This window comes from Cricetulus griseus, chromosome 7, assembly GCF_003668045.3.
Source record: "Cricetulus griseus strain 17A/GY chromosome 7, alternate assembly CriGri-PICRH-1.0, whole genome shotgun sequence".
NCBI classification, from domain to species: Eukaryota; Metazoa; Chordata; class Mammalia; order Rodentia; family Cricetidae; genus Cricetulus; species Cricetulus griseus.
In genome coordinates this window covers 43,717,544-43,744,436 of record NC_048600.1, presented here as the reverse complement: position 1 = coordinate 43,744,436, position 26,893 = coordinate 43,717,544, and the positions used below count along the sequence as shown (strand labels likewise).

At 47.7% G+C, this 26,893-nt stretch overlaps 1 protein-coding gene across 1 annotated transcript; it reads left to right on the top strand.

Annotated features, from left to right (window-relative positions):
• Positions 1-15,365: 15,365 nt before the first annotated feature.
• Positions 15,366-25,368, top strand: Tbc1d24 (TBC1 domain family member 24). Its single transcript, XM_027424903.2, has 6 exons — positions 15,366-16,415; positions 17,678-17,836; positions 18,843-18,906; positions 19,169-19,264; positions 19,669-19,900; positions 20,231-25,368. The coding sequence occupies exons 1-6, from the start codon at positions 15,451-15,453 to the stop codon at positions 20,383-20,385; spliced, it is 1,671 nt and encodes a 556-aa protein (XP_027280704.1). The 5' UTR covers positions 15,366-15,450; the 3' UTR covers positions 20,386-25,368.
• Positions 25,369-26,893: the final 1,525 nt, after the last annotated feature.

Below are 26,893 nucleotides of genomic sequence, written 5' to 3'. Positions count from 1 at the left end.
AGATCCCACTCCAAATCACGGGTTGGAGCTCTCAGTGTATTCTCACAGTTAGAACTTGGAGCTTGTCTTGCCTTCCTTCCAGGCCTCCAGTTTCTGTTTGGTCAGCCTTAGAGATAGGCAGGACTTAGGTAAGAACCGAGTAAGGCCAAACATGTGGTCTCCACATGGATAAGAGAAAACTGATACTGCCACAGGAGCCCTTGGCTGCCCACAGCCTCAGAGCACTTGTCTGTGGACTGTGTAAGCTGCACTGTTCCCTCCAGCCTGGCATGTTTTCCTTTGTAAGTGACAGACCACCAAACTGTTTCTGAAGCTGTCCTGACTGATTTTTCATCTACTTGTTTTGTGGTACTGGGAAATGATCCTAGGACCTTCTGCCTAGTGCTAGGCAAGTATTCTAACCACTGAACTCTGTCTCCAAATTTGGTTTTGATATTTTGAAGCAAGCTCTCACTGTGTAGCCTAGGCTGACCTCAAACTCATGAACCTCCTGAGTTGGCCTCCTGAGTGCTGGGATTACACATGTGTGACTCGGCTCCTAGCTTGTTACACACTCTGAGACTGGTTGTTTACTGATAGGTAATTTTATTCTGAATAAAAACTGGTTTACTGTTCTAAGTGTAACTCATTGTCTGGGTATCACCCAAAGCTACTCTTCCCTCATCCCATCAGCCTCTCGCCTTGAATCACTTTGTTCCTGTTTTCTAGTTACCTTCCATCCTTCCCAGCAAGGCCCTTCCAGCATCCCTGTCTTGGAAGCTTGTGGACCCTTAGAAGAATTGAGTTAAGGGACATACTCCTGTCCTGGAGCATTTTTCCTACTTCCTGGGCTCCTTAAGCCTTACCCCCAGAACAGCACATGGGAACACTGTCCTTTGTCAGAAGCTCAGTAATTTCTAGGCTTTTAGGCTTCTTGGAGCCTGTGAACTGGACTATGTCTTTGTTTTTTCCCTTTGCGAGTGTATATATATGTGTATTTGAGTTCCTGTGTGTGGAGGCCAGAGGTCGACATTTGATGTCTCACTCAATTGCTCTCAGCCTTATCTTTTGAGATAGTCTCTCTCACAGGATCCTGGGGCTTGCCAATTCAGCTAAACTGGCCAGTGAACCCCATTGATCCTCCTGTCTCTACCTCCGCAGTGTTGGTATTATAGGTATGTACCTGCCACATCCAGCCTTTTATGTGGATTCTGGGGGATTGAACGCCGACATCCTCATGCCTTAATAACAAGCGCTTTTCCAACTGAGTCATCTCTCCACCCATAGACTGTCTTTTGATCTGAACCATAAAGATACTCACTGGCCTATGCCCTCATTCCAAACAGTACCTAGATTCAGAAGGATCTCTGTGCTTGGTGGCTTTGTCCTTTCCTCATGCTTTCTGTGTCACTGCCTGGGGCTAAGGCTTCCCCACCCTTCAAGGACCAGCTGAGGCAGACACAGACGATAGGAAGCCTCTCTGAGTCCTGTTTCTTTGTAGGTAGAGAGGGCTCTGACGCCCTGTGCTTTCCAGTCGTAATGCTTATACCTTCAAGGTCTTGGTTACTCTTCTGTCCTGATTATGGTTCTCTGAGAGCTGAGGCAATGCCTCACACCTTTGTCTTCCAGCACTTGGCACCTTGGCATGCAGGAAGCATGTCTTGAATGCCTATTAACATGATTAAGCCTTCATGATTCCCAGACAGCTGTCTACTTGGTCTGAAGATGTTTGCTGAGAACCTGCCATGTGCCTAGCCTTGCAAGGCACACCTGTCTCAGACACCTAACTTGGAACTCAGGTCTGTCGAAATTCCAGGGCTGCTGACATTTTGGCTGCATTCTTTTCCTCAGATTCTCATTCTGTATGTGCTGAGGGGCTGTTTTCCTGACTTGCTGTGGCAAGAAAAGAGTGCCATGGAGCTCTAGCCCCTGCCTGTGTCTAGAGTGGCTAGGCAAGCTTGGGTCTCAATCCCATGTGTGATCTTAGGCACCTCTAGGAAGATCTGCATTTGAACTTCCAGTCAGCAAGCAGTCCAGCTGGCCCATGGTGCTATGACTCAAGCCTCATTACTGGTTACATCCCTTTTGTACCTGGCACGTGCCTACCATTGTGTGCCACCAGCATAAGGCCCACTATCAAGTTCCCTGTAACCAGCTTCTCCGGGAGTCAACTGTGAGTGCCAGTCACCATTGACACTTGAGAAATTCCTATGCTGTGCTTCAGGGCTGAGACAGCATACAGCCTTCTGGGGTCACTGCATAGGACAAGTTTGTTAAGGCTTCCTACTGTTATTCAGCCTTCAAAATTAACCTGTTTCCTTCTCTGGTTTCTTCCTTCCCAGGCATACAAAGTGTAATGTGACATTTGGGTATGGAAGCTACAATCTAATAATACAAGAGTGGGACATATAAGCAGATCACTATAATACCACAGTGTGTCGAAGTGGGTGGAGACACACTTGGATAAGGGGGCACTGGCCTGGAAGGTCACTGGAGGAACCCTGAAGGAGATTTGATTGGAATGAACTAAGAATGGAAGAGGGGACAAATATGTCCTGCCTCTCCTTCTTCATGTCCCTTTAGCAGTTCCCACTGTGTGACCAGTGCTCCTGAAGCTGCTGTGAGAGGGACAGGAAGGGTGGGGGAAAGAGGTTGTGACAAGCCCAGCCCGGGGCATGGCAAAAGTGCTAGGATCTGTGCCGAGTTGCAGTGGAGCCATGGAGCATGAAGGTCATGAGATGTGCATGATACCTGGGAAGCAGCTGGAGGTAATGGACTAGAGCTCTCCTGCATAGGTCGAGAAGCTAGACATCTACAGCAGTGATGCAGAGGAGCCAGAGTAGGGGGAGAGCTGGAGCTGTGAACAGACATCCAGTAGAGAACAGCGCAGGGAGTGACATCAGCCACCAGTGCTTTAGGACAATAAGGGCCTGAGGTATCTGTTATGTATATATAGCAGCTGGTTAGTAATGTCCTAAAGTCAGATGTAACCTGCTGTCACCAGCTGTTTGACTCTGAATTTAAGAGACAGGGCTAGAGTAGGGCCTCAGTGAGGGCCCAGGGAAGTGAGATCAGAACCTTGGAGGGGGCCTATACTTGGGCCATGACACCAAGTGTGGATACAGATAAAAGAAACTCCTGCCTGACAGCCTGCTCTTCTCAAAGGGGCAGGGCGAGGCTATGAGCCAATGCCTGGAAACAGGAGAGGTGCTGGAGGCCAGCTGAGAAGGCCTGCCAAGCAGCACCCAGAGCCCAGCATGCTCAAGTCCCACGAACAGATGGTTTGGTTGTTGTCCCCTCTTCAGCTCTGATGTAGGTGTAGAGAAGCGTGCTTCAGCTTGGCTGCCTCCTACCTAGCAGTTGAGACAAGGGAACAAGACAAGTGGGAGCTAAAGTTTGGTGTGGCCGGTCTAGACTTAGCTGCAAAGGAGCCAAGTGAGGGGGCTGGCAAATGGGGACTGGTGCTCCAGGGTAGGAGGGGCACTGCATATGCTAAGGCATTAAGAAATAGGTGCTAGGCTTGGCACAGTGGCACACACTTTTAATCCCAGAACTAGAGAAACAGAGACCAGCAGATCTCTAAAAGTTTGAGGCTAGCTGGTCTACATGTAAGTTGCAGCCCTACAAGGTGAGAACCTATCTGGGGGTGGGGAGAAGACAGAGACACAAACATACAGACAGATAAGAGTTTATGAATATTTGGCCTCTGGGTGGAATGGGGTTGGATGACCTGAGTACATATAATGAAGTAGAAATGTAAAGATTTTTAATGTGGTGTACATGGGGAGGGGTGTTGGCATCAGGAAGCCTGAGGCAGGGCTGCCCAGCCCACCCTTCCTTCTAGTGATAGCCTCAGAGAACAAGGCCATGGGCTGGAAGCAGGTGGCCAGAGACCTAGTGAAGGGAGGTGCGGGGACTCTCCAGAGAGTAGAAGTGTTTGTGGTGGTGATGGGGGTGCCATAGGCTAGTTCAGGAACAAGAAGAGAGAGAAAGAGGCTCCTGGAGGAGGAGAGTAAGAAGGAGGAGTGGGGGTTGAACAGCCTGAAGACCAGAGTACTCTCATCACCCTGGTTATTAGCACCATCCTACCCTTGAGGTTCTCTTAGTGGAGCTCAGAGGAGCCTAGGTCTCCAAGGGATATCTGGAAGTATGTCCATGTGGAACCTCTCCCACCGTGACATTCTGCATGTGAAGGCCCAGGGTGCCTTGTATCCTAAATGCAGCATACCCCCGCTGATCAGCCTGCCTTTAGTCACTTCTAACAGTGATTCTGATGGCTGCTGCTTCTGTGTCCACTTTCCTGCAAACAGACAGATCTTTCCAGGATGAAGCTCATACTTCCTCATCTCGGTGCCCTGTTGGCTTCTGTTCCTAGCAGGGGGTAATGGACCCTCAGTGGACAGGGCCTTTGTGATGTGCCTCCCACTCCCAGGGGAAGTTATTCTTTAAAGTCTTCTGAACACAGCAAGCCTTTCCTATTGCGGTGTGTTCTGGTCCTTTCCATGGAATGGCACCTTACCTTCTCTGATCTCCCATTGGAGTCCCCTTCAAGAAGGGTTCACAACCCTCTGGAAGCATGCCCTAATTATCAGTGTGTCTACAAATCCACTTTCTGTGGGTGCTGTCAGGTATCTTGTTTCTGTATCTGCTATACCCAACTAGGTACAAGAGACCTGGGAGCATTTGAAAGAAATTTCTGGAAAGACTGGATGTGGGATGGGTGCATTAGACTAGTGGCCCCTTACTTTCAAGGTTTCTTCTGTGCTGTCCTGTACCGGGGCTGGTGTCTAAGGAGAAAGTGAGTATCCAGTACCCCCAGTGCCCAGGACTCCTGACAATGCACTGAGGTTGTATATGTCTCTGGAATGTCCAGCAGGTCTTAGAGGATGGGCACATCCTTGGAGATATGTCTCTGGAGGGTATGAGGAAAGTTCATGTACCAAGAGGGTGTAATTGTCGCTTACTTTTGATTGCTAGTTGTTACCTCTGTTCTTGTCTCTGCCATTCTTGCCCTGGTCCAGGTCTGCTATTAGGTCCAGCACCCCTGCCCTGGCCCTTCCAGCTGTCTAATGTGTTCCTTTAGTCCTTCCTTCCTCCCTGTCTCAGTAGTATACCTTTGGATTACCCCCCACACACACACCTGTCCCAGAAACTGCCCCCCTGCTTGCCATCTCAGATGTCCTTTCAGGTTCCCTACCTGCTGACATCTCTATTCTCAGCCACTAAATAACCCTCCCACACATTCACCACTGGGCCACCATTTTGGCACTCTGAGCATCTTATCAGACAGCAAGCCGTCACTATCAGAGTAGTCATGGCTGTGTCTTCGCCGCCCCAGACAGCATAGCTTATGGTCCTTCCCTGGCCCTATAGGCATGGTCAGTGCCAAGAAGATGTCGAAGTTTGCTGTGTTCTTTAGTGGTCTGCATAGTGCACCTCCCTGAACTGGTGGGCTCTTTTTTTCCCATGACTCTCTTGTTAAGCAAGATTGAAGGACAAGCATAGGCATGCCCTGAATTATACGAAGGTGACCTGCATGAGAGGTATGTATGCTTGTCTGTCACATAGAAATGTCCACAGTAGCAGGGTAGTGGTGGTGCATACCTTTAATCCCAGCACTTCCGGAGGCAGAGGCAGGAGGATCTCTGTGAGTTTGAGGCCAGTCTGGTCTACAAAGCTACACAGAGAAACCTGGCTGGGAAAAAAAAAAGAAAGAAAAGAAAAAAGAAATGTCCACAAAGTGCCTCACTGTCCCCTTCTGTTGTCCAGTGTTGCCTATGAGGCCTGCTAGGCATCAGGTTTCCCACATCCTCAGACTGGGGGCCCAGCCTCAGTTCCTCTCCATTCTTTATTCCTGCCCGATGTCCCCCTCCCGGTCTCCAGGAAAACATGTGGGGATTGCTAAGACAAGAGAGGAAAAGCTGAGTCCTGCCTAGCGTATGGCATGGTGACTAAGGTTCAGTCAGGCAGAGCCCTGGCTCACAGCTTGTTCCTGTGGCTGGAGAAGCATCGTCAGGCTAAGTCTGCACAAGGGTGTAGGACTCCCCAGGACAGTCTGTCTTTGTTTGGTGGCTACGTGTGGGTGTGAGTGTGGGTGCCTTCCCAGTACCACCAGACTTGTAGGAAGCTCATGGGTCTGCTGGACTCTGCCCCTAAGCTGTTTCTGGGGACCACTACATCTGGACCTTCCGAGGCCTACCTACTAGCCCTTCTGTCCACTTTCTCAACTGGACTAGATCCTCCTTTCCCCTGACTCTCCTACCACAGACATCAGGGTGGTTTTCTAACTAGATCTGAGATGTCATATATTTAACCTCCTGCTTCTCTTCACACCAGTTTCTCTATACTGCCCACCAAAAGACCCCAAACATATCGGTATCTCCTCCACTTTCTTCATGTAATGCTATCCCTCAGTACTCTGTCTTCACCAACCCCAACCAGCTCCCCATCTTTATAGACTTGAGGTAACATCACTGTGTACATTTATGGTTGGGGGTCTCTTTTGGGGTCCCTGTACTGCTTTACCTCCAGGGTTCAGCCTGATGCAAGCAGGGGGGAGTAACTAACTAAAAGTTTATGGAATGAATAAAAGTTTGGAGCAAAGGGGAGCTATGATTGTTGTTGGCTTCTCCATTCTCTGTGACAAAGACAAGAAGCTAGGAAGGGCAGTCCAGTGTCCAGGTGTTACGATGTAAACCTCAAGGCACAGTCTGTATGTCACATGCTAAGGAGTTTGTTTTCAAATCTGCCTGTTTGGAAAAAGAGGTGAGAAATGCAGTCTCATGACTAAAGCAGTGTTTTGGGACAGACTCACAGTATTGAAAAGGGAGTCCTGACCTTGCTGAGGAAGGAGCTAGGGCAGAGCTGCCTGTGAAGGGGCCTTTGCCTCAAGGAGGCCTTAGAACTTCGGCAGCCTGGGTGTTCCTCCTGTGTAGGGGACTCTGCAGTACCTCTCCTCTCCCATTGCCTTCATTTCTAAAGTGGGTAAATGCTGCAGCATCAGGCTATCCGTGGGATTGACTGGGATGGACTGTGAAGCCACATCTTTGGCAGTCAGCCTCTGTGGCTGAAGATGACCAACTGGGGACCAAGTATCCAAATGTGAGTTTATGGGGCCTGTTCTTATTTAAACCACCAACCCTATCTCCTGGCCAGAGATCTGCCTGAAAGGGTGATGGAACAGTCCAGCCAGTGTCGACAAGATGGTGTTCTTTTGGCCCAGTCCTGGCCACCTTCCTCTGTGGAGAAAGGGCAAAACAGGCTTTACTAGATCTGGAAGGAAGGTGTTGAGTTTTCAGTTTCCCTGGGACATTTGTGGTTTTTTTTTTTTTTAAAAAGTCTTACAGCAATGCTTCTCCTCAGAGAAGACTGGCTGGTGGCCTGGCCATCTATGGCTCCCCTGATCCTCTGGTCTTATCCTTGGCAGAACCCGGGCAGCACTGTGGGCAGAGGACACACTCATAGGAACAGGTTGCAGGCATCACCTGGAACATGTCATCCAATCCAGCAACATAACATTTAGGGGAACTAGAAAGCATTTCTTTCTTTTTTTTTTTTTTTTTTTTTTTTTTTGGTTTTTCAAGACAGGGTTTCTTCTCTGTGGTTTTGGAGGCTGCCCTGGAATTAGCTCTTGTAGACCAGGCTGGTCTCAAACTCACAGAGATCCTCCTGCCTCTGCCTCCCGAATGTTGGGATTAAAGTCGTGAGCCATCACTGCCAGGCTAGAAAGCATTTCTTAACGCTTATGTTTTTTTGTTTTCTTTAAAAGACATACTTTCTTCCCATCTCCAGGTACCTTGAACTTTCAAATAGTCACCATACTGATAGAGAAAGGCTGTAAAAGTTAGGGGAAGCCTGTGAAGTGGAGAAAGAAGCAGCTCAGGGCAGGAAGGGGAAGTGGGCTGTTGAAAGACAGTTGGGGGGATCGCTACCACCAGAACTCGAGCTCTGGCCTCATGGTCTAATGGGAGAACTGTGCCCTTCTCCCAGATGCTCCTAAGTATTGAGTGTCAGCCCCAAGACTCTGAATGCAGCCCCAAAAGAGAAAGCTGAGGCTCTGACCTGTCCTGGCATGTCATGCTGAGTACTTTCTGTAAACCTCACACCAGAAGCCTCTATTAGTTCATGCCCTTCCCCATTTCCCGAGGCTCTTCCCTCTGCCCTGCTGGCCTCACTGCTCCTGGTGTTGACTGTACTTTCTGGCCACACTTCTTCTTGGAGCTTGCTCTTCTGAGGGCTTTTGTCCCCCTCTCACGTTGTCTCCATCACTGTTGAGCTCTTCCCCCAGCTGTGGCAGCTCATTACTTCAGTTCATGTGTCATCTCTTGGGAGATGTTCACACCGGGGACCTTCAGTAAAGTATCCATCACCCTGCAGACCCACTATGTCTGAAACCATCATCAGCTATTGCTCCATGAGTCCAACAGGTGTCAAGTAGCATTTTTCTTGCTTTCTTGGAATTACTGGTGAGGCCCAGCACTGAGGTCACAAGCTATAGAGTGCTTTCCATTCCAAACACATGGAACTAAGGAGAGGGGCCAGCCAAAGATGCCACTGGGAGAACCAGCTCCTCTCTGTTGAAAACTCGAGGGTGCAAAGAGGGACTTTGGGGCAGTGCAGTGTATGTGGTGACAAATCACAACCCCTGTACTTTCTGTAAACCTCACACCAGAAGCCTGATCCCTCAGGCTGAGGGAAAGTGGCTTCTCCAGCACTGCTCACACTGGCAGCAGCTGTGCAGGGTCCACATTGTCCAGGCAGGAGAGCAAGATGTCCTGTGTGCTGTGTCACCCTACATAGTGAGTCAGGCCTGCCAGGGCTACATGTAGAGGCCCTGTCTCAAAACTCAAAAAAAAATTTTTTTTTAAATAATGACTTTAATCTTAGCATTCGGGAAGCAGAGGCAGGCAGATTTCTGAGTTCAAGGCCAGCCTGATCTACAGAGTGAGTTTCAGGACAGCCAGGGCTGCACAGAGAAATGCTATCTCAGAAAAAAACCAACCAAACAACAACAAAACCCAAAATAATGAATGGATAAATAAACAATTTTAATTCTTCAAAGCATGAGTATAAAAGCCTGGTTTATGTTTGTAATGAATTTCCTGCCTTTCTTACTTCCCCATCTCAATGACCGGTCTATAGAAGATATGACTCGGTTGTATTATGTGTGTAAATGTAATAAAAGGTTTTGAGGGCCATACACCAAAGCAATAGTGATAGAAATCTTTCAGTTGAAGAAAGCTAGGACTAGAGTGATGGTTTGAACAGTACTCACAAGTTTTGCTCTGTAATTTGGTCTTATCTGAACTTTTGTGATTATGCATTCTTTTTTTAATTGGTATAGTTTTTTTATTTTATGTGTATGAGTGTTTTGTCTGCATGTATATATATGCACCATCTGCATGCCTATTGCCCTTAGAGGTCAAAAGAAGATGTCAGGTCCTCTGGAATTACAAGGCAGCTGAGCCTATTTTATAGATGCCTAGAGAAAGTCTCATGTGCCTAGCCCCAGTAACATATGCCCTCCCCCCCTTGGGTGGGATGTGAGGAGGAAGGATCCCTCTGGTTCTGACACATTCCCTGGACCTCTTGCTGTAGCATTAGCCTTCTGTATCTGTTCCTGCTGAAGGAGTTCTTTGAACAGTACCTCCATCACTTTTGGAGTTTTCCGTTAAATGTCCAACCTGGAGCAGGTTGGTGTGCTCTGCTAAACTCCTGTTCTATTTATAAATGTTTTTATTTCACTCAGGGGAAACAGGTCCTTGTCACCCAGAGAGAATGGGCCTGTGGTGGCTCTGTAGGGTTTTAAACTCAGAACCGAAGTCTAAAAATGGCCCAGGTGTGGGAAATTGTGCAGTGTGGCCCTGGCATGGCTGAAAGAAAGCAGGTAGGTGGGCCTTCTGCTTTCAGAGAAGTGCAAGAGGGATCCCCATACCTGCCAGCCAGGCAGCAAGACTGGTCCCGATATAAGCAAGGCTTTCCCACTGGAACACATTAAAATCAATTTACTATTTCTATAATTGCTTGGAGCAATTTTGGGTTTTGTTTGTGGTGCCAGACATTAACTCAAGGCCTCATTCATGGCTAAGTATTGTACCACTTAGCTCCACCCTCAGCCCCAGAAACCCTTGTTTTAATTAATGATTACTATGAGGAAGCCCCTGTAAAGACTTATCAATGGGAGCTGAAGAGATGGCTTATCTATTAAGAGCACTTGCTGCTCTTTCAGAAGACGTAGTGTCAGTCCCAGCACCCACATGGTGGCTCAAGACTGGCTGTAATTCCAGTTCCAGGGGAATCCAATGCCTTTTCTGGCATCTGGCATGGAGGCGAACACTCTTTCCCCCCACCCCCTCTCTTCCTCTCCCTCTTTCTCCTTTCTTCCTCCCTCCCCCTCTCCCTGTCCTGAAATTCCGTATTCTGGCTGGCCTTGAACTCACAGAGATCTGCCTGCCTCTGCCTCCCAAATGATGGTATTAAAGGTGTGTGCCACCACACCTGGCCCTTTTACTTTTTAAATGGAAGGCAGTTCTGGACCAGGGTATGGTGATGCACAGCTGTAATTTCAGAACTCAGGAGGCTATGGCAGGGTGAGCACAGCTTCAAGGTCAGTGTGTGTTACATAGTAAGACTGTCATTTTAAGGGAAAAAAATGTGCTGGGCAATGGTGGTGGCATATGCGTTTAATCCCATCATTCTGGGGGCAGAAGCAGGCCGTTCTCTTCAATTCAAGGCCAGCCTGGTCAGCAGCATGAGAGAAACCCTGTCTCGAAGGAAAAAAAAATGTGGAGAGGTCACCTCTAGGGTTAGGGTTAGGGGGAAGATGGAGGAGAGTTTCACTGTGGAAGATGGAACAGTTCTGGAGACTGTGGCAATGGCACAGCAACATGAAGACACCTGACACCACTGAAATATCTTTTTCTTCTTTGTTTTATGTGTATCTTTCACCTGCATGTATGTCTGTGTGACACATGTGTGCCTGATGCCTGTGGAGGCCGGGGGGGGGGGGGGAGGAAGAGGGAGGGGGGTCAGATTCCCTGGGACCAGAATTACAGATGGTTGTAAACCACCACATGGGTGCTGGGCATTGAACATGGGTGCTCTGGAAGAACAGCCAGTGCTCTTAACCACTGAGCCATGGCTCCAGCCTTGAAGTGTCTTAAAAGTGATTAAAATGGAAGCTAAGGAGATGGTTCATTGGATAAGTTGTTTCGTGTGCAAGCATGAGGACTGAGTTCAGATTACCAGAACCCATGTAAAGCTGGACTCAAGCATGCATCTGTAATTCCAGCCCTAATACAGTAGCCTGGGGCTTGGCTGGGAGACAAGACTACCTTAAGCTCGCAGCAGTTAGCCTGGTGTATGCAGTAGTGAACAAGAGACCTTGTTTCAACCGAGGTGGAAGGCAAGGACCAACACCTAAGGTTGTCTTCTCATCTCCAGCAAGTGTGTTGTCCAATGCACCCCCACACAAATATTTTTAAAATGGTTAAAATGGTGTTTTGCATATATTTACCAGAGAGAGAACATAAAATCAAGGTGTTTTCTTAGTCCCATACATTAGCATTTACATTATAATGTTTCTGCCTGGTATGATGGTCCACTAAATGATTACAGCAAAACCGTGTATATTAAAGGAGGGCAGGGGCTGCGGAGATGCCTCAGTGGTTAAGAGTACTGACTGCTCTTCCAGAGGACCCTGGTTCAATTCCCAGCACCCACATGGCAGCTCACAACTGTCTGTAATTCCAGTTCCAGGAGATCTGACACCCTCATACCAATGCACATAAAATAAATTTTGAAAAGTAAAATAGGGGGCCAGATAGATGGCTCAGAGGTTAAGAGCACTGGCTGCTCTTCCAGAGGTCCTAAATTCAATTCCCAGCAAACCACATGGTGACTCACAACCATCTGTAATGAGATCTGGTGCCCTCTTCTGGTCTTCAGGGATACATGCAGACAGAACACTGTATATATAATAAATTAATAAATCTTTAAAAAAAATAAAATAAAAGGCGGGCAGGGGACAGAGGCCATTTGGGCAACTCCAATTTTTAAAGTTTGCCTTGCTGGGCATGGTGGCACATGAGGCAGAGGCAGGCAGATCTCTCTGAGTTCCAGGCCAGCCTGATCTGCAGAGTGTTCTAGGATAGCCAAAGCTACACAAAGAAACCCTGTCTAGAAAAAAACAAAAACAGATAAAGTTCTTTTAATTCAATAGCATTGTCTTTTTCTCTTTATTTTCTAGTTGAATTTTCTGGATGCAAGAGAAATCAGAGTGGTGTGGATATTTACCTAAACTCACGGAAGCCGACCCCTGTGACATTGTTGGACAGTCCTACTATCCAGATCAGAAAGGTCTGTGTTGTAATTTAAGAAAAGGAGAGAGGGGGGAGAGAAAGAAAGAGGAGGGAAGGAGGGAGGGAGGGAGACAGGGAGGGAGGGTCGGCCCTTTTAAAGGGAACATAGTGAATGTGCACAGGTGGTGCTCTTAGTGACTGCAGCTGAGAGCATGTCCTGTCAGAACCCCAAGGGCAGGCCAGTACAGGTATCTGAATACTAACGGTCAGCCCAGTGTGCATGAATGAATATGGGCATGTTTGCTCCGGACAGCAGTCTTTGGGGGAAACTTTAGAACCCAAATCAATGGGCTGTTAGAGCCCACTGTGCATGGTCTCTTAGTATATTTTACCCTTTGCTTTCCCCCTCAACTACCCTCTCCTCTGCCTTATGTTTTTCCCTCCCCTTCCCTCTCCTTCCCTCCCTTCCTCTCTCACTCATTGCCCTCTCCCCTTCTCTCCTTTCCTCTATCTTTTGTTTTCTGGGCTGGAGGCCAAACCTTGGGCCTCATTCATACTAGACAGGTGCTCTACAACTGAGCTCCAGCCCAGGGCCCTTGCTTAACTGCTGATATCTCCAAACCCTGTTCATTTTTGGTTTTTCGAGACAGGGTTCCTCTGTGGCTTTGGAGTCTATCCTGGAACTAGCTCTTGTAGACCAGGCTGGTCTCGAACTCACAGAGATCCACCTGCCTCTGCCTCCAGAGTGCTGGGACTAAAGGCATGTGCCACCAACATCCAGCTTGTTTGTTTGTTTAAGGTGGGGTCTCACTATATAACTCAGTCTTGAACTTCCTGTGTAGCCTAGGCAGGCCTTGAACTCATGATCCTCCTGCCTCCCCTTCCTCCAAGGTTCTGATATTTCAGACATGTGCACCTGAATCATGACAGCTGCCATGTAATGAGATAATATCATCTCTCCTAAGACTTCTGGCTGTAGTTCATTTGGAGCCAGAAATGTCTAGTTTTGAAATTGTGAGATCTTTCTCCTGTCCCTCAACCCTTACACTATAGAATTACACCCCAGACTCCATTTCTCACCTTACTGGTGGCTTCCCCTGGAATAACCTGTCAGGAACTTAGCTCTTAAGCTGGAAGTTAGAGGAAGGTAAGAGCTGCCCATAGATCTCCATGGGCTGATGCAACTCAGGGGTGCAGTGCTGGCCTGGTATTCCATGCAGCATGCTGAGGCAGTGCATGCCTATGTCCTCAGCACAGCTGTTTGGAGCCTGACTGATACCTCAGGGCTGAGAGGACACACTGTCCCATAGGCTCCTCTTGACCCTTGTTCCTTTTCTGATGGCCCCTGGGCTGCAGTGACCTAAGTGCACCCCAGGTGGACAGCTGTTTCTAGTAAGATCAGGCTTTTTTTTATCTTTTAAAAGATTTGTCTGGGATTGATAATGTAAAATAAGATTGTTTCTAATTTAAATTTAAAAAATTGTTGTATTTTTAAAAATAACATGTTAATTTTTATTTTATGTGCATTGGTGTTTTGCTTGTATATACTCTGTGAGGCTATCTATCGGATCCCCTAGAATTGGAGTTTCAGACAGTCATGAGCTGCCATGTGGGTGCTGGACCTGAAGTCAGGTCCTCTGGAAGAGCAGCCAGTGCTCTTAACTGCTGAGCCATCTCTCCAGCCCCTGTATTTTTATTTTTTAAAGATGGTGGGGGCATGAAAAGATGGCTCAGTGCTTAAGAGCACTGGCTGCTTTTCCAGAGGACTTGGGTTCCATTCTCAGCACCCATATGGTATATAGACAGACTTTTCTTTTTGGGCCGCCAGCTCACAAAACATGACATGGAGACTTATTATTCATTATGAAAGCTCAGCCTTAGCTTAGGCTTGTTTCTAACTAGCTTTTATAACTTAAACCCATATTTTAAAATTTATGTTCTTCTACGTGTTTGTTACCTAATCTCCATTATGCCAATCCTGGTTATTGTAGACCAAGCTGGCCTTAAACTCCCAGAGATCCGCCTGCCTCTGCCTCCTGAGTTCTGGGATTAAAGGCGTGTGGACCATGACCAACTGGCTAAAATTTTAAATGTTTTTTTTAAAGACTTTATTTATTTATTATGTATACAGTTATCTGCATGCATACCAGATCTCATTACAGATGGTTGTGAGCCACCATGTGGTTGCTGGGAATTGAACTTGGGTCCTCTGGAAGAGCAGTCAGTGCTCTCTTAACCTCTGAGCCATCTCTCCAGCCCCCTAAATGTTTTTTTTTTTTTTTTTTAAAGAAGATTTATGCTGGGCAGTGGTGGCCCATGCCTTTAATCCCAGTACTCTGGAGGCATAGGTAGGTGGATCTCTGTGAGCAAATTCCAGGACAGCCACAGCTACACAGAGAAACCTTGTCTTGAAAAACCAAAAACAAAAAAGATTTATTTTGTTATTTTATGTATGAGTGTTTCTCTGCACTTATTTATATGCCCCACATATGTGCTGTGCCTACAGAGGGCAGAAGAGATATTGGATCCCTTAGAACTGGAGTTACAATTTTAAACTGCCTGAACTGGTTGCTGGGAAATGAACTCAAGTCCTCTGGAAGGAAAGTAAGCACTCTTAGCCATCCAGCCCTCTCTCTGTCCCTCAGAATCAGGCTTTCAAAGCATTACTGAGAACCTGCCACTACCTTTTTGTTACTTGGAACCCATGGCCTTTTCTGGTAACACATGAACTCTGTGATAAAAAGTTTTCCAAAGTTAGTGATGACTTCAGAGCAATTATTTATCTTCCTACTCCTTTTTAGAAAAATAAAAACAATGGGCTGGAGAGATGGCTCAGAGATTGTGAGCCCTGACTGCTCTTCCAGAGGTCCTGAGTTCAATTCCCAGCAACCACATAGTGGCTCACAGTCATCTATAACGAGATCTGGCATGTAGGCAGAACAGTGTATATGTAATAAATAAATAAATCTTTAAAAAAATAAAAATAAAAACAAAACCAAGCCTTTAAACTGTGAACTTTCAATGCATGTACTAAAATTGTTTTCAATCTTCCAGGTGTGTGGGATGACTGACTGGTTGACAGAAAGTCCCTAAGGACAGGGCTGCAAGATTTAGCTGCTGTTGGTTCACTTCCTGGCAGCCTGGGACCTGCCTCCCAGGCACCTCAGGCACCATGGACTCCCCAGGGTACAACTGCTTTGTGGACAAGGACAAGATGAACGCATCCATCCAGGACCTGGGGCCAAAGGAACTGAACTGTACCGAGCTACAGGAGTTGAAGCAACTGGCACGTCAGGGCTACTGGGCTCAGAGCCACGACCTGCGGGGTAAAGTGTACCAGCGCCTGATCCGGGACATCCCCTGCCGCACGGTCACACCGGATGCCAGCGTGTACAGTGATATCGTGGGCAAGATTGTGGGCAAGCACAGCAGCAGTAGCTTACCCTTGCCTGAATTTGTGGACAACACTCAGGTGCCCATCTATTGCCTGAACACACGGGGTGAGGGGGCTGTGCGCAAGATTCTCCTGTGTATCGCCAATCAGTTCCCTGATATTTCCTTCTGTCCTGCCCTGCCTGCTGTGGTGGCCCTGCTGCTGCACTATAGCATTGATGAGGCTGAGTGTTTCGAAAAGGCCTGCCGCATCCTAGCCTGCAATGACCCCAGCAAGAAGCTCATTGACCAGAGCTTCCTGGCCTTTGAGTCCTCCTGCATGACATTTGGGGACCTGGTGAACAAGTATTGCCAGGCAGCTCACAAACTGATGGTAGCTGTGTCAGAGGATGTCCTGCAGGTCTACTCTGACTGGCAGCGATGGCTGTTTGGGGAGCTGCCCCTCAACTACTTTGCCCGAGTTTTTGATGTCTTTCTTGTAGAAGGCTACAAGGTACTGTACCGAGTCGCTCTGGCCATCCTCAAGTTCTTCCATAAGGTGAGAGCAGGGCAGCCCCTCGAGTCAGACAATGTAAAGCAAGACATCCGCATATTTGTCAAGGACATTGCCAAGACAGTGTCCCCTGAGAAACTACTAGAGAAGGCCTTTGCCATCCGCCTATTTTCCCGAAAGGAGATCCAGCTCTTGCAAATGGCCAATGAGAAAGCACTAAAGCAGAAGGGCATTACTGTCAAGCAGAAGAGGTAGGTGGGCCCCAGGATTGTGTGCATGTGTTCTCATTCCTCTGTTTGTAAGTGTGTGTGTGTGTGTGTGTGTGTGTGTGTGAGAGAGAGAGAGAGAGAGAGAGAGATAGAGAGAGAGAGAGAGAGAGAGAGAGAGAGAGAGAGAGAGAGAGAGAGAGAGAGAGAATGTGTGTGTGTGTGTGCCATGAGCATACTACATCTGTGGAGCCGGGAGCTTTAGTGGAATGCATCCTTGAGGTCTGAGCCTGAGCTTGTCCTGCCAGCCATTGGTCTGATTCTAGCCTTCTGTCTGTCCACCTGCTCACATGTGAATAGGACACTAGAAAGCAGGAAGGGCTTTGTAGTTATGGTTTTAACAAGCAAGGAAGCTGGATGCTATTGGGGTTAGAAGGTCCAGCAGTTGACAGGCTGGCCTCCTAGGGTGGTCACATCAGAACAGCTCCTACTCTGCCCTTCCAGCTCCAAGCTTCATGGCTGGCATTCCTTGGAAATGCTGATTGTGGGCTCCTTATCCCTGGGGAACAGGGTTGGGAAGAGTCACCGTATACTGCTATAGGCATGGCTGCTGGCATGGAGTTACATTCTCCTGGGCCCAAAGGAAGGCATACCTGGGGATCGGTACCTACCACTAACCTCGCCTTGTCTGTTTTATTTTTCTTCTTCTCCGTGTCGTTGCTTCCTCCTGTTTCTCAGTGTCTCACTTTCTAAAAGGTAGGTCTGAAACCACACCTCGATGCTTGGCCTCTCTGCCCTGCCTTTCTTCCAGCCAACTCTGGCTTGGCTGCTTGCTGTCTCTCAAGGCCCACCTGGCTCTCCTGGGATGGCTTCTGCTTGCTGCTTTAGCCTGATTGATACAGGCAATGTCTGTCTGTCTGTCTGTATGTCTGTCTGTCTGTCTGTCCGTCTGTCCTCCATCCGTCCATCTTTCTGCCTCACTTGTGGGATCTGCTGGTGCTTGGCTGGCTCTGTAACCTTGCCTTGCTGGAGGCTTACTTCATTTGTCCTGGTTTCTTAAAGAAAAGGGCTTTTGTCCCCCATACCCCAAGGCTGGGCACTCTCCTATGTATCAGATGGGAGGTGGGGCTTCTAGGAATAATTCCATCTCATTTCCAACTGGCACCTAGAGCCAAGCTGCAAACCTGGCTGAGTAGGTGAGATATCTTTTCCAAGATACGTACCAAAATGCAACCGTGATGCCTCAGGATGGGGTGCAGTCAGGACTGTGGTCACTGTGGGTTCTCACCCCTCCTCACTTTTCCCAGGCAGTTTGTGCACTTGGCTGTCCATGCAGAAAACTTCCACTCAGAGATTGTCAGCGTGAAGGAGATGAGAGACATTTGGTCCTGGATCCCTGAGCGTTTTGCCCTCTGCCAACCCCTCCTACTCTTCTCCTCATTGCAGCATGGGTACAGCTTAACCAGGTGAGGTGCCCCCAAGACTTTGAGAGTCACATCCTACACTCCACTTCAGGAAGTTATGGGCTGGCAGAAATGAGTCTTTGAACCTGGGGCCCTGATAAGGTCTTGCCTCATTGTGTGAGGCCTGAGAATAAGGAGCCTCTTTTCCTGGCCTTCTGTCATTCCCAGGCTACATAGACTTTGGAAGTCTTTGCTGTGTGCACCACAGCTGAGGGTCCTGTGTGGTATCATAAAATACAAAAATTAAAATTCCTATCATAGGAGCTCAGAATTGTTAGAGAGTTGTCATCAGGACAGCTGGCCCTGGCCTCCCTGCTGCCCTCACCCACTATGTCCATCACAAGCCTGGACCAGGTGCCCCTTTTTGGGACTCTGTCTGTGTAAGCACCTGGTATTCTAGCAGGGGCACACTGCCCTGCAAGCTAGATTGGTTGGGTTCAGTTAGTAACAAATGACAGTTCACAAAATCTGGAACAACTTCCCACAATCCCAAGTCCCCTGTCTGCAACCACACAAGCATTTTGGCTTAGTTAATAGTTACTTCTTCCCAAGAAGTGGTGGTGCACACCTTTAATGCCAGTGCTCAGAGGCAGAGGCAGAGGCAGACTGGTCTACAAAGTGAGTGCCAGGATACTCAAGGCTACACAGAGAAACCCTGTCTTCTCCCAGCCCCCAGGGACATCTGAGCACCACAGTGGCATGCCTCACCTTCCTCACATGTCCAGGGCTGGGCTTTTCCTGTTTCTCTGGTTCCTGCTTCCCTATAGCTTCCAGCACTCAAGTTTGCCTGAGGGGGAAATACACTGAATCTTCTCCTTTGTCATACCAGGGCAGCCTGGCCTGGCCAAAATGAGATTGCAAGGTCCTTAGCCACTGTGGACAGAGGTGGTGGGAAAAGAGCATAGTCCCCAGGCCTCTCTACCCTAGACCTAGGGACTGACAGTTGTCAGTGCTAACAGGAGATGCCAGGGAGGACATGCAGGGTAGCACGTGTGGTCTCTGCCCTCAGGTTCTATTTCCAGTGTGAAGGACACGAGCCCACCCTCCTGCTCATCAAGACCACGAAAAAGGAGGTGAGAAGCCTGGTTTACTGGGCTGATGCCAAGACATGAGTGTGGATATAGTCCCAGCATGGAGCTTGTTCTCATGCTTGAGAGCCACAGGGGAAACAAAATGACACTTCCCTAAAGTCAGTCCTCTCCCACAACCTTTTGCCCTCAATGGTGGGTGAATGCAATATAACAACACCCCTAAGCTGCGACTTGTCTCATTCAGCATACCTGAATGAGGACAGAAAGCCACGCCAGAAAGTCTCACCCCAGCCATCCTCCATAGGTTTGTGGAGCTTACCTGTCAACAGACTGGAGCGAGAGAAATAAGTTTGGAGGCAAACTGAGCTTCTTTGGAACTGGAGAATGCTTTGTTTTTAGGGTGAGTTGGGCTGAGTGTGGGGTCCCTCTGCCTACCCCCTTCTTCCTCAGCTGTTGCTGTCTCTTCAGATGCTCTGAGCACTTAGTCTGCCCTCCAAGACTGAGTGTAGGCCCAGCATCTGTCCTGACCCCTGACTGTCACAGAGGCTAGCTGGAGGGGTTCAGAAGTCATCAGGCCATGTACCTGAGCACCCCAGCACAAGAGCCTTGCTTCATTTTCATGTCTGGGTTTTGCTGGTTAGACTATGAGTACCCCAAGACTTAGCAGGGCCTCCTCTGCTAAAGTGGTGTTCCATTGCCACAGTATTTAGGGACTCACCACAGCAGATTCATGGGATGGAGATGGGCTGTGGCTTTGGAGCAGGAGGCCCAATGAGGTGCCACGTGCTACCTGTTCCTCTCCAGCTGCAGCCAGAGGTACAGCGTTATGAGTGGGTGGTCATCAAGCACCCAGAGTTGACCAGGCCAACATCCTTCAAGTCCTCAGAAGCTGCAGCTGCTTCTTCCTTCCTCAGCCACTCCATCTCTCCAGAACCTGCTGATCGGCTCTCCCCTTTCTTGGCTGCCCGGCACTTCAACCTGCCCTCCAAGACCGAGTCCATGTTCATGGCTGGGGGCAATGACTGCCTCATCATTGGTGGGCACCTGTTCCTTTCACTTCAGCCTGGGAGGAGGGCATGTGGGATCGAGGGTAGCTAAAGCCCTTGTGCCCAGTCCTTGTTGACTGGTTGTAGTAGGCATCTCAGTTAAACAAAGGAAAAGGACCTACGTTGTTGGGGGTAGACCAGGCATGAAAGATGGGAGATAAGGGCTAGCAAACAAGCATTAGCCAGGACAGACAGGCCCAGGTAAACTTGTGGTTTTAGAAGAACCCCTGTTGTCCTTCCAAGGACAGAGATGATGGGGTACCTAGGGATGGGGAGGTTGTTGGAGCAGAAAGACATCTGTTCCCTTGCATATCCCACAGGGGGAGGAGGTGGCCAAGCACTCTACATTGATGGGGATCTGAACCGAGGCCGCACTGGACACTGCGACACTTTCAACAACCAGCCTCTCTGCTCTGAGAACTTCCTCATCTCAGCAGTGGAGGCCTGGGGCTTCCAAGACCCTGACACCCAGTGATGGGTCTGTGCTGATGGTGACTGAGCCACACTGTGGGATGATGGGGTGGAAGCCAAGCTGCCTTGAGGGAGCAGGGAGTGAGTGAGACACCACCCCCGGGAAACAGGCATGCTTGGTGTGCAGTGGGGATGTCAGTGTCGAAAGCCAAGTCTGGCCTCTCCTTGGACTGGCTGACTCTCTGCTTTGACTGGCTGGATTTGTTAGGCTAGGACCCCTGAACCCTCCTGCTTCTGAGCTCATGGGGCTATTATGCCCCCATCCCTGTCCAGTTTCTGTCCTCACCCAGGGTCCTAGCTCTGCATGGAGGTGTCTTGTACCCAGGATTGCCCAGAGCTATATTGCTCTTGTAGGGAAAGGGCAAATGATTTCTTGCCAAATGTGGGTTTGTGGTGCCCCCTGCTGGTACTTTGACCCTGCAGGCTCTGAGGCTCCCCTGAGCTACAGTGGCTGCTTCAGGGTGGGATGGGGAGGGCAGGATTTGTGCAGAGCTTTGCAGCTTCTGTCCCAGAAGGGATGGGGGCTGGAGAGCTGTCTTTTGTCTTTGTGTTTCTGCAGAGCCTGAAGCTCTCGCTACGCCTCACTGCAAGCCCACACCTGAAGGTGGCCTCTGGAGAGACTTGCTTTGACCAAGTTGGCCATTTCAGCTCCATTTCCAGGGTTCTCCTCAGAGGTGACTGGACTCAGTGAGGCTGTTTGCCCTCCTCCTGACCATCCCTGTAGCCTCCTGAACTTCTGTAGTCTTGGTGACTCCTGTGTTTCCTTTCCTTGTCACTGTAGTGACTGAGGCCCAGGGTCACCCGAACCCTAGCATGGCATGCTTGTCTCAGTCTGCCTTCTCCTCAGGCCTGTGGTTCCCTAGACCTGTTCACACAGCATCTGATAAACCAGTGTGACCTTCTGATCCCTCTAAAGTTGTCACTATGGCTAGCCTCGTGCCATGTTTTCTGTGTGCTGCCCCTTCTCCCATTATGGCCTTCCAGTCTCTGGATGTCTGTGCTTCTTAAGCCCTGTGCTGGCCGGGAGCACAGTGGATGCCAAGGGAAGTGCTGCCTCTGAGGACTGCAGCAAGCTCTATTTCCCTGTGACCTCCCTCAGCTGGTCCTGAGGGTCTGGGGCCACAGACGTCTGAATCATAAGAACAGCTGCCTGGCTCCCATGACCATGTCTGGCGTGCTCAGTCAGCATGTCTCACACCTGTGCTTGTCTCCACACTGATGCTCACTCTTCTGTGGGAGGGTCATCCTGCCCTGTCCTGTCTATTCACATCAGCTCTCAACAAGGCCACAGTGGCACACGAGACAGGGCAGGAAGGAGCCCCCTGAAACTTTGGGCTACCTGGTAAACCTGCGTAGAACTTTGGACTCTGCACAGTGGACCAGTTCTCCCACCATGCTGGCTTCTGGGACAGGTCGACATGACTCTCTAGAGGAAAGAGGTACTGGGAGGAACTGTTGTTACTCATCTCCAGAGTGTTGTAGCCCTTGCCACCGATTCCTCTGAGCCCACTGTCCCAGGCCTGTACCTCCAACTTTGGTGTTCATTTAAAGCCATCTTGATTTTTTGTTATTGTTGTTTCTGGCAAGAACTTTACTATGTAGCCTACTTAGTCTAGAACTCCCTATATAGACCAGGCTAGCCTGGAAGTTGCTCTGTAGCCTAGGTTGGCCTCAAAATCATGACCTGCCTCAGCCTCCTAAGTGCTGGGCTCATAGGCATTAAGCTCAGCACTTTCCCATTGCATTAACTCTGGGACTCTGAGTTTGACCTCCAGCCAGAAGGCCCCCAGGACTTTTCCAGGCCATGCCATCATGATGCTCACCCATGCATTGCCACTGGGACTCAGAAGCCTTTCAGAAGCAGAATAAGTTAACTGGGCAGTGTGTGAAGGGCCCTGCAAGGCTCCTGATTGGGTAGTAGATTTCTTGTCTTGTGTGGTCCCTACTGGCCTTCCTGGGGGTCCAGCTCATGAAAATTGGTTGATGCTTAGTCACAATTACATCATAAGCTAAGTTCTTCACTTTTACCCACAACACACTCAGTTCTTTAAACTTAGTATCTCCTTTTTCTTCTGACTTTTCTACTAAAAGGTGTCATTTTCTTTATATGTTTATTCTGATCACTCTTCTTATCTGATACTAAGTGTTTCCACTTAGTACTTATTAATGCTTTCTATTATTTATTAGCTTTTGATGTTAACAACAAGACAAAATTTGATGGCATTGTATAAGAACTTATTATTTTATCAGCATTTAAACATTTGTTTTTAAAACAAATATTGAACTTAATATAAGCCAGTACATTAAAGTAAATAACTTTGTTAATATAAACCATATGCCTTTGGGGCCCCAGAAAATCAGTTTGTACTTTGGTTTTGTTTATGACAATCAGTGTCATGTAGCTGTGTTTAGCCTTGAACAAACTGTGGATGCAGCTTTCCTTGAACTCATCTTTGTGCTTCCACACCCCAAATATCATAGGGATCACAGTGGTTTGCTGCTATGCTTGGTGATAATCAGCTCATTTTCAAAGTAATTTATGATACAACATTGGGTGTTTGCATTTTAAGAATTTTTCTATTTTAATTATTGAACTACATTACTGTTTTGAGTTTTTCCTATTTTTAAGAGCTGCCACATGCCAGTGCTCCTGACGGCTGAGCCATCTCTCCAGCCCCTTAGTTTTCCTGCTTTTATTTTTCCAGTTTTTCAGAGCAGTTTGTTTTAGAGCATTCTGAATTTCAGATTTTCAAGTTTTTCTTACTCATTTCCTGAGTCTTTAGAGCTTTTCTGATCTCAAGTATTTTATATTTACTAATTTAGGTTTTGTTCCTAAGGTGCTGAGGATTGAACCTAGGACCCTATACATACTAGGCAACTTCTCTACCCCTGATGTCCTCAGTCCTACATTGTATGTTGAACTGGTTTTCAGTTTACATCCGAATTGCTGAGATGGAAGTTTTTATGGACCCTTGTCCACACTGACCTATTGACACAACTTCAATCCCGGCACTCAGAAGGTAGAGGCAGGTGGATCTCTGTGAGTTTAAGGCCACCCTGTTATATGCAGCAAGTCCCAGACTAGCCAAGGCTAAATAATGAGACCTTGTCTTTAAAAAGATATAGGGGGAGAGGTGGTTTAGAGAGCATGTTCAGTGGTTAGGCCACTGGCTGCTCTTCCAGAGGACCTGGGTTCAATTCCCAGCAACCACATGGCAGCTCACAATCATCTATAACTCTAGTTCCCAGGGATCCAGGTCCTTTCCTGGCCTCTGGACACTGTACCAATGTAGTAGATAGACATATATGGAGACAAAAGACTCATACACAAAAAATAAAAATGAAGGAAAAATAAAACAAATTAGTATAGGTGCAGCCCTGACTAAACCACAAGCATTGTTTTTCCACTGGACAGGAGTATATGAAGTTTGTACAGATACCCGCTTTCTCACATTTTCACTAAATCTAGAAAGTTGTCAAACTCAAAAGACTACTAAGTTTTTGGGTTATTTTGTTTGTTTGTTTTTGTTTTTTAAGCCACTATTTAGGTTGTAGTTTTCTATAGAACTACCTCCAATATAGCTAACTCTTCAGCAGCTCTCCTCAGGTTTATGTGGCAAAGTTATTATGTCAAGCATGAGTGCCAAGCAGGCCTTAGAGTTCTTTCCCCGAAGTATTTACATCAGGTCAGAAGGCTTGTGAAGTATAAAAGATAATTTTGGTATTAAGATTCTTACCTGGGCCTGGTGTGTGTCTAAAACACCAGCACGTGGAAGGTAGAGGCAGAAAGATCAGGTTGTTAGCTACATACAGACTTCAAGGCTAGCTATGGCTACAAGAGGTCCTGTCTCAAAATGAAAAAAGAAAAAAAGAAACTTTTTAAGACCTCTCCCATTACCTCAGTTTCTGATTGTGCTAATTGGTATCAGGTGAAGAGTCACATGGTACATTACTACAGACAATGATTTTGTTTGCAGGCTCAGTCATTTTCTTAAACTGCATGGAATTTGTCAATATTGTACTTAGGACTAAGGAAGCAGTCATTGGACACATGGACACACTGACCAGTGACATGGCAGGAACTAACCAAACAAAATATCTCGATGTAGACTGGCACCCACTGGTGTGCCACTTGGCTGCTCTGCAGCTGCTGCCTCGCCCTGTTTTCCTATATGAAGAGATCAGAGCCCCTCTGGTTGGAAGCTTGTGAGCTGGAGTGGAAAGACAGCTCATCCATTAAGAGGCCAGCTGGGCACGGTGGCACACACCTTTAGTTCTAGTACTCCATCCAGGCAGAGGCAGATGGATATCTGAGTTTGAGGCCAGCCAGACTACACAGAGAAACCCTATCTTGGGGTGGGGGAAGCACTGTTGCTCTTCCAGAAAACCCAGGTTCAATTTTCAACACCCAAATTGCAGTTCACAACTGTCCATTTCTCCAATTCAAGGGGATCTCCCACCCTCGTCTTGGCTCTGGGCAATGCATGCAAGAGATGCACAGATATACATGCAGGTAAAAACAACCATACGCGTAAAATAAAGATAAAGCTTTAAAAAAAGTTTGTAGGCTGAAGACTGAAGGGGAAGAAGTTCCAAGCATAACTTTACCTCTTAGATCTTGTCATTATGGGCTTTGACAAGGGGTCACCAATTAGGAGTTGTGGTGCACACCTGTAATCCCAACACTCAGGAGGCTGAGGCAGGAAGATTGCAAGCACGAAGCTAGTCTGACTTAACAGTGAGTTTCATGCTAGCCTAGCTTACATACTGAGACCTTATCTTAAAAATGAAGAAACAACAAAAAGGGTGGTCCCTGGACTGACCCTGTGGAGCATCTGAATGAGTGTACTAAACATGCTCATGCTTACAGAGCAAAAGTGGATTTTCAGCAAAATACAATTTTGTATGTGAAAATAAGTGATTTGGTGATGTTTGGTTAGTGTTAATGTAAGTCCTAAATAAAATTAATAACTGATGAAGAGGTGTATTTGTGTGTGCCATGTGAGTACAGGATGGGAAGTCCCTGGCACTGTTCTTCCAGGATATACTTACTGTCCATCTCTTGAGGAGAAGGCATAAACTAAGGATCCATTGCCCTCTTCAAGTAGAGCTGAAGCCTGCACCAGCCCCTCATAGCCATGACAAGGAGACCCCACAGACACAGGTATATATTCTGTTTCATTTGCCACTGCCAGCCGTTATAACCTGCTTCCTGACCTTGCTTCTGCCTTTTGCCTTCAGGTGTGTCATTTGGAGTAAATGAAGGATGGAGAGGAACCACTGTGAAGAATCATGTCTCCAGTCATCCTGGTTCCTGTGAAGTGTAAAACTCAATGTCAAAAGCATGGCTCAGAAGTTAAGAACACTGGCTGCTCTTCCAGAAGACCTGGCTTCAATTCCCAGCACCCACATGGCAGCTCACACCTCTCTGTTACTCCAGTTCCAGGGGATCTAACACCCTTACACCAATGCATATAAAATAAATCATTTTAAGAAAAGCAGCTGGGTGGCGGTGTCCCACACCCTTTAATCCCAGGCAGGCGGATCTCTGTGAGTTTGAGGCCAGCCTGATCTATAGAGTGAGTTCCAGGGCAGCCAGGACTGTTACACAGAGAAAACTTGTCTCAAAAACAACAACAACAACAAAAACAAAAAACAAAAACAAACAAAAACCCCCACAAAACTCAAATTTCTCATTCAAAATGAGGCTGTTAATATTAACATCTTTCCCAATGCATCCTACTTTTGTTTTTTTTTTTTTTGTTTTTTTGTTGTTTTTTTTTTGTGGTACTGAGAATTTGATGTGTCATCTTGTACATACCACTGAGTTATATCCCCAGACTTTTTCTTTTTTTTTTTTTTGCTTGAGATACAGTGTCCTAAGGTACCCAGGCTGTCCTTCAACTCACTCTATAGCCTAGACAGACCTTGAACTTGTGATCTTTTTTAGCTTCTCAAGTAGGCACACCAGGCCTACCAGAATATTTTCTTCGAACCACGCACAAATGCCCACTGCCCTGTCTAGTTCCTAGCTGTGAGACTTTTGGGCAGGGTTCCTGCCCTATTTCTGCAGTTGCTCTAGGACCCTGCTTGCTTCTCCATGAAATAATGGCTGCCCACTTCTTCTTCCCTAATTCTCTCTCCCATATTGGCTACGAGGGTGGATATGGCTTGTGATCTCCTTTGCTGCCTTTTTGTTTTGTTTGTTTTTCAAGACAGGGTTTCTCATAGCTCTTGTAAACCAGGTTGGTCTAAAACTCACAGAGATCCACCTGCCTTTGCCTCCCGTGTGCTGGAATCAAAGGTGTGTGTCACCAACGCCCGGCCCTTTGCTGCCTCTTAAGAGCTTTCCTGCTGTATCACAGGTCACTCCAGAGGATGCTGGGAGGCCTGGCCCACTTTTGAGAAGTCGTCCACTATGTCTACTTGATTCCAGGACTACCCCAGCATAGCTATAGTGAGCTCTGGTTTTCTGCAGTTCCTCAGATAGATCCAGAACCTGTTTCTGGGCT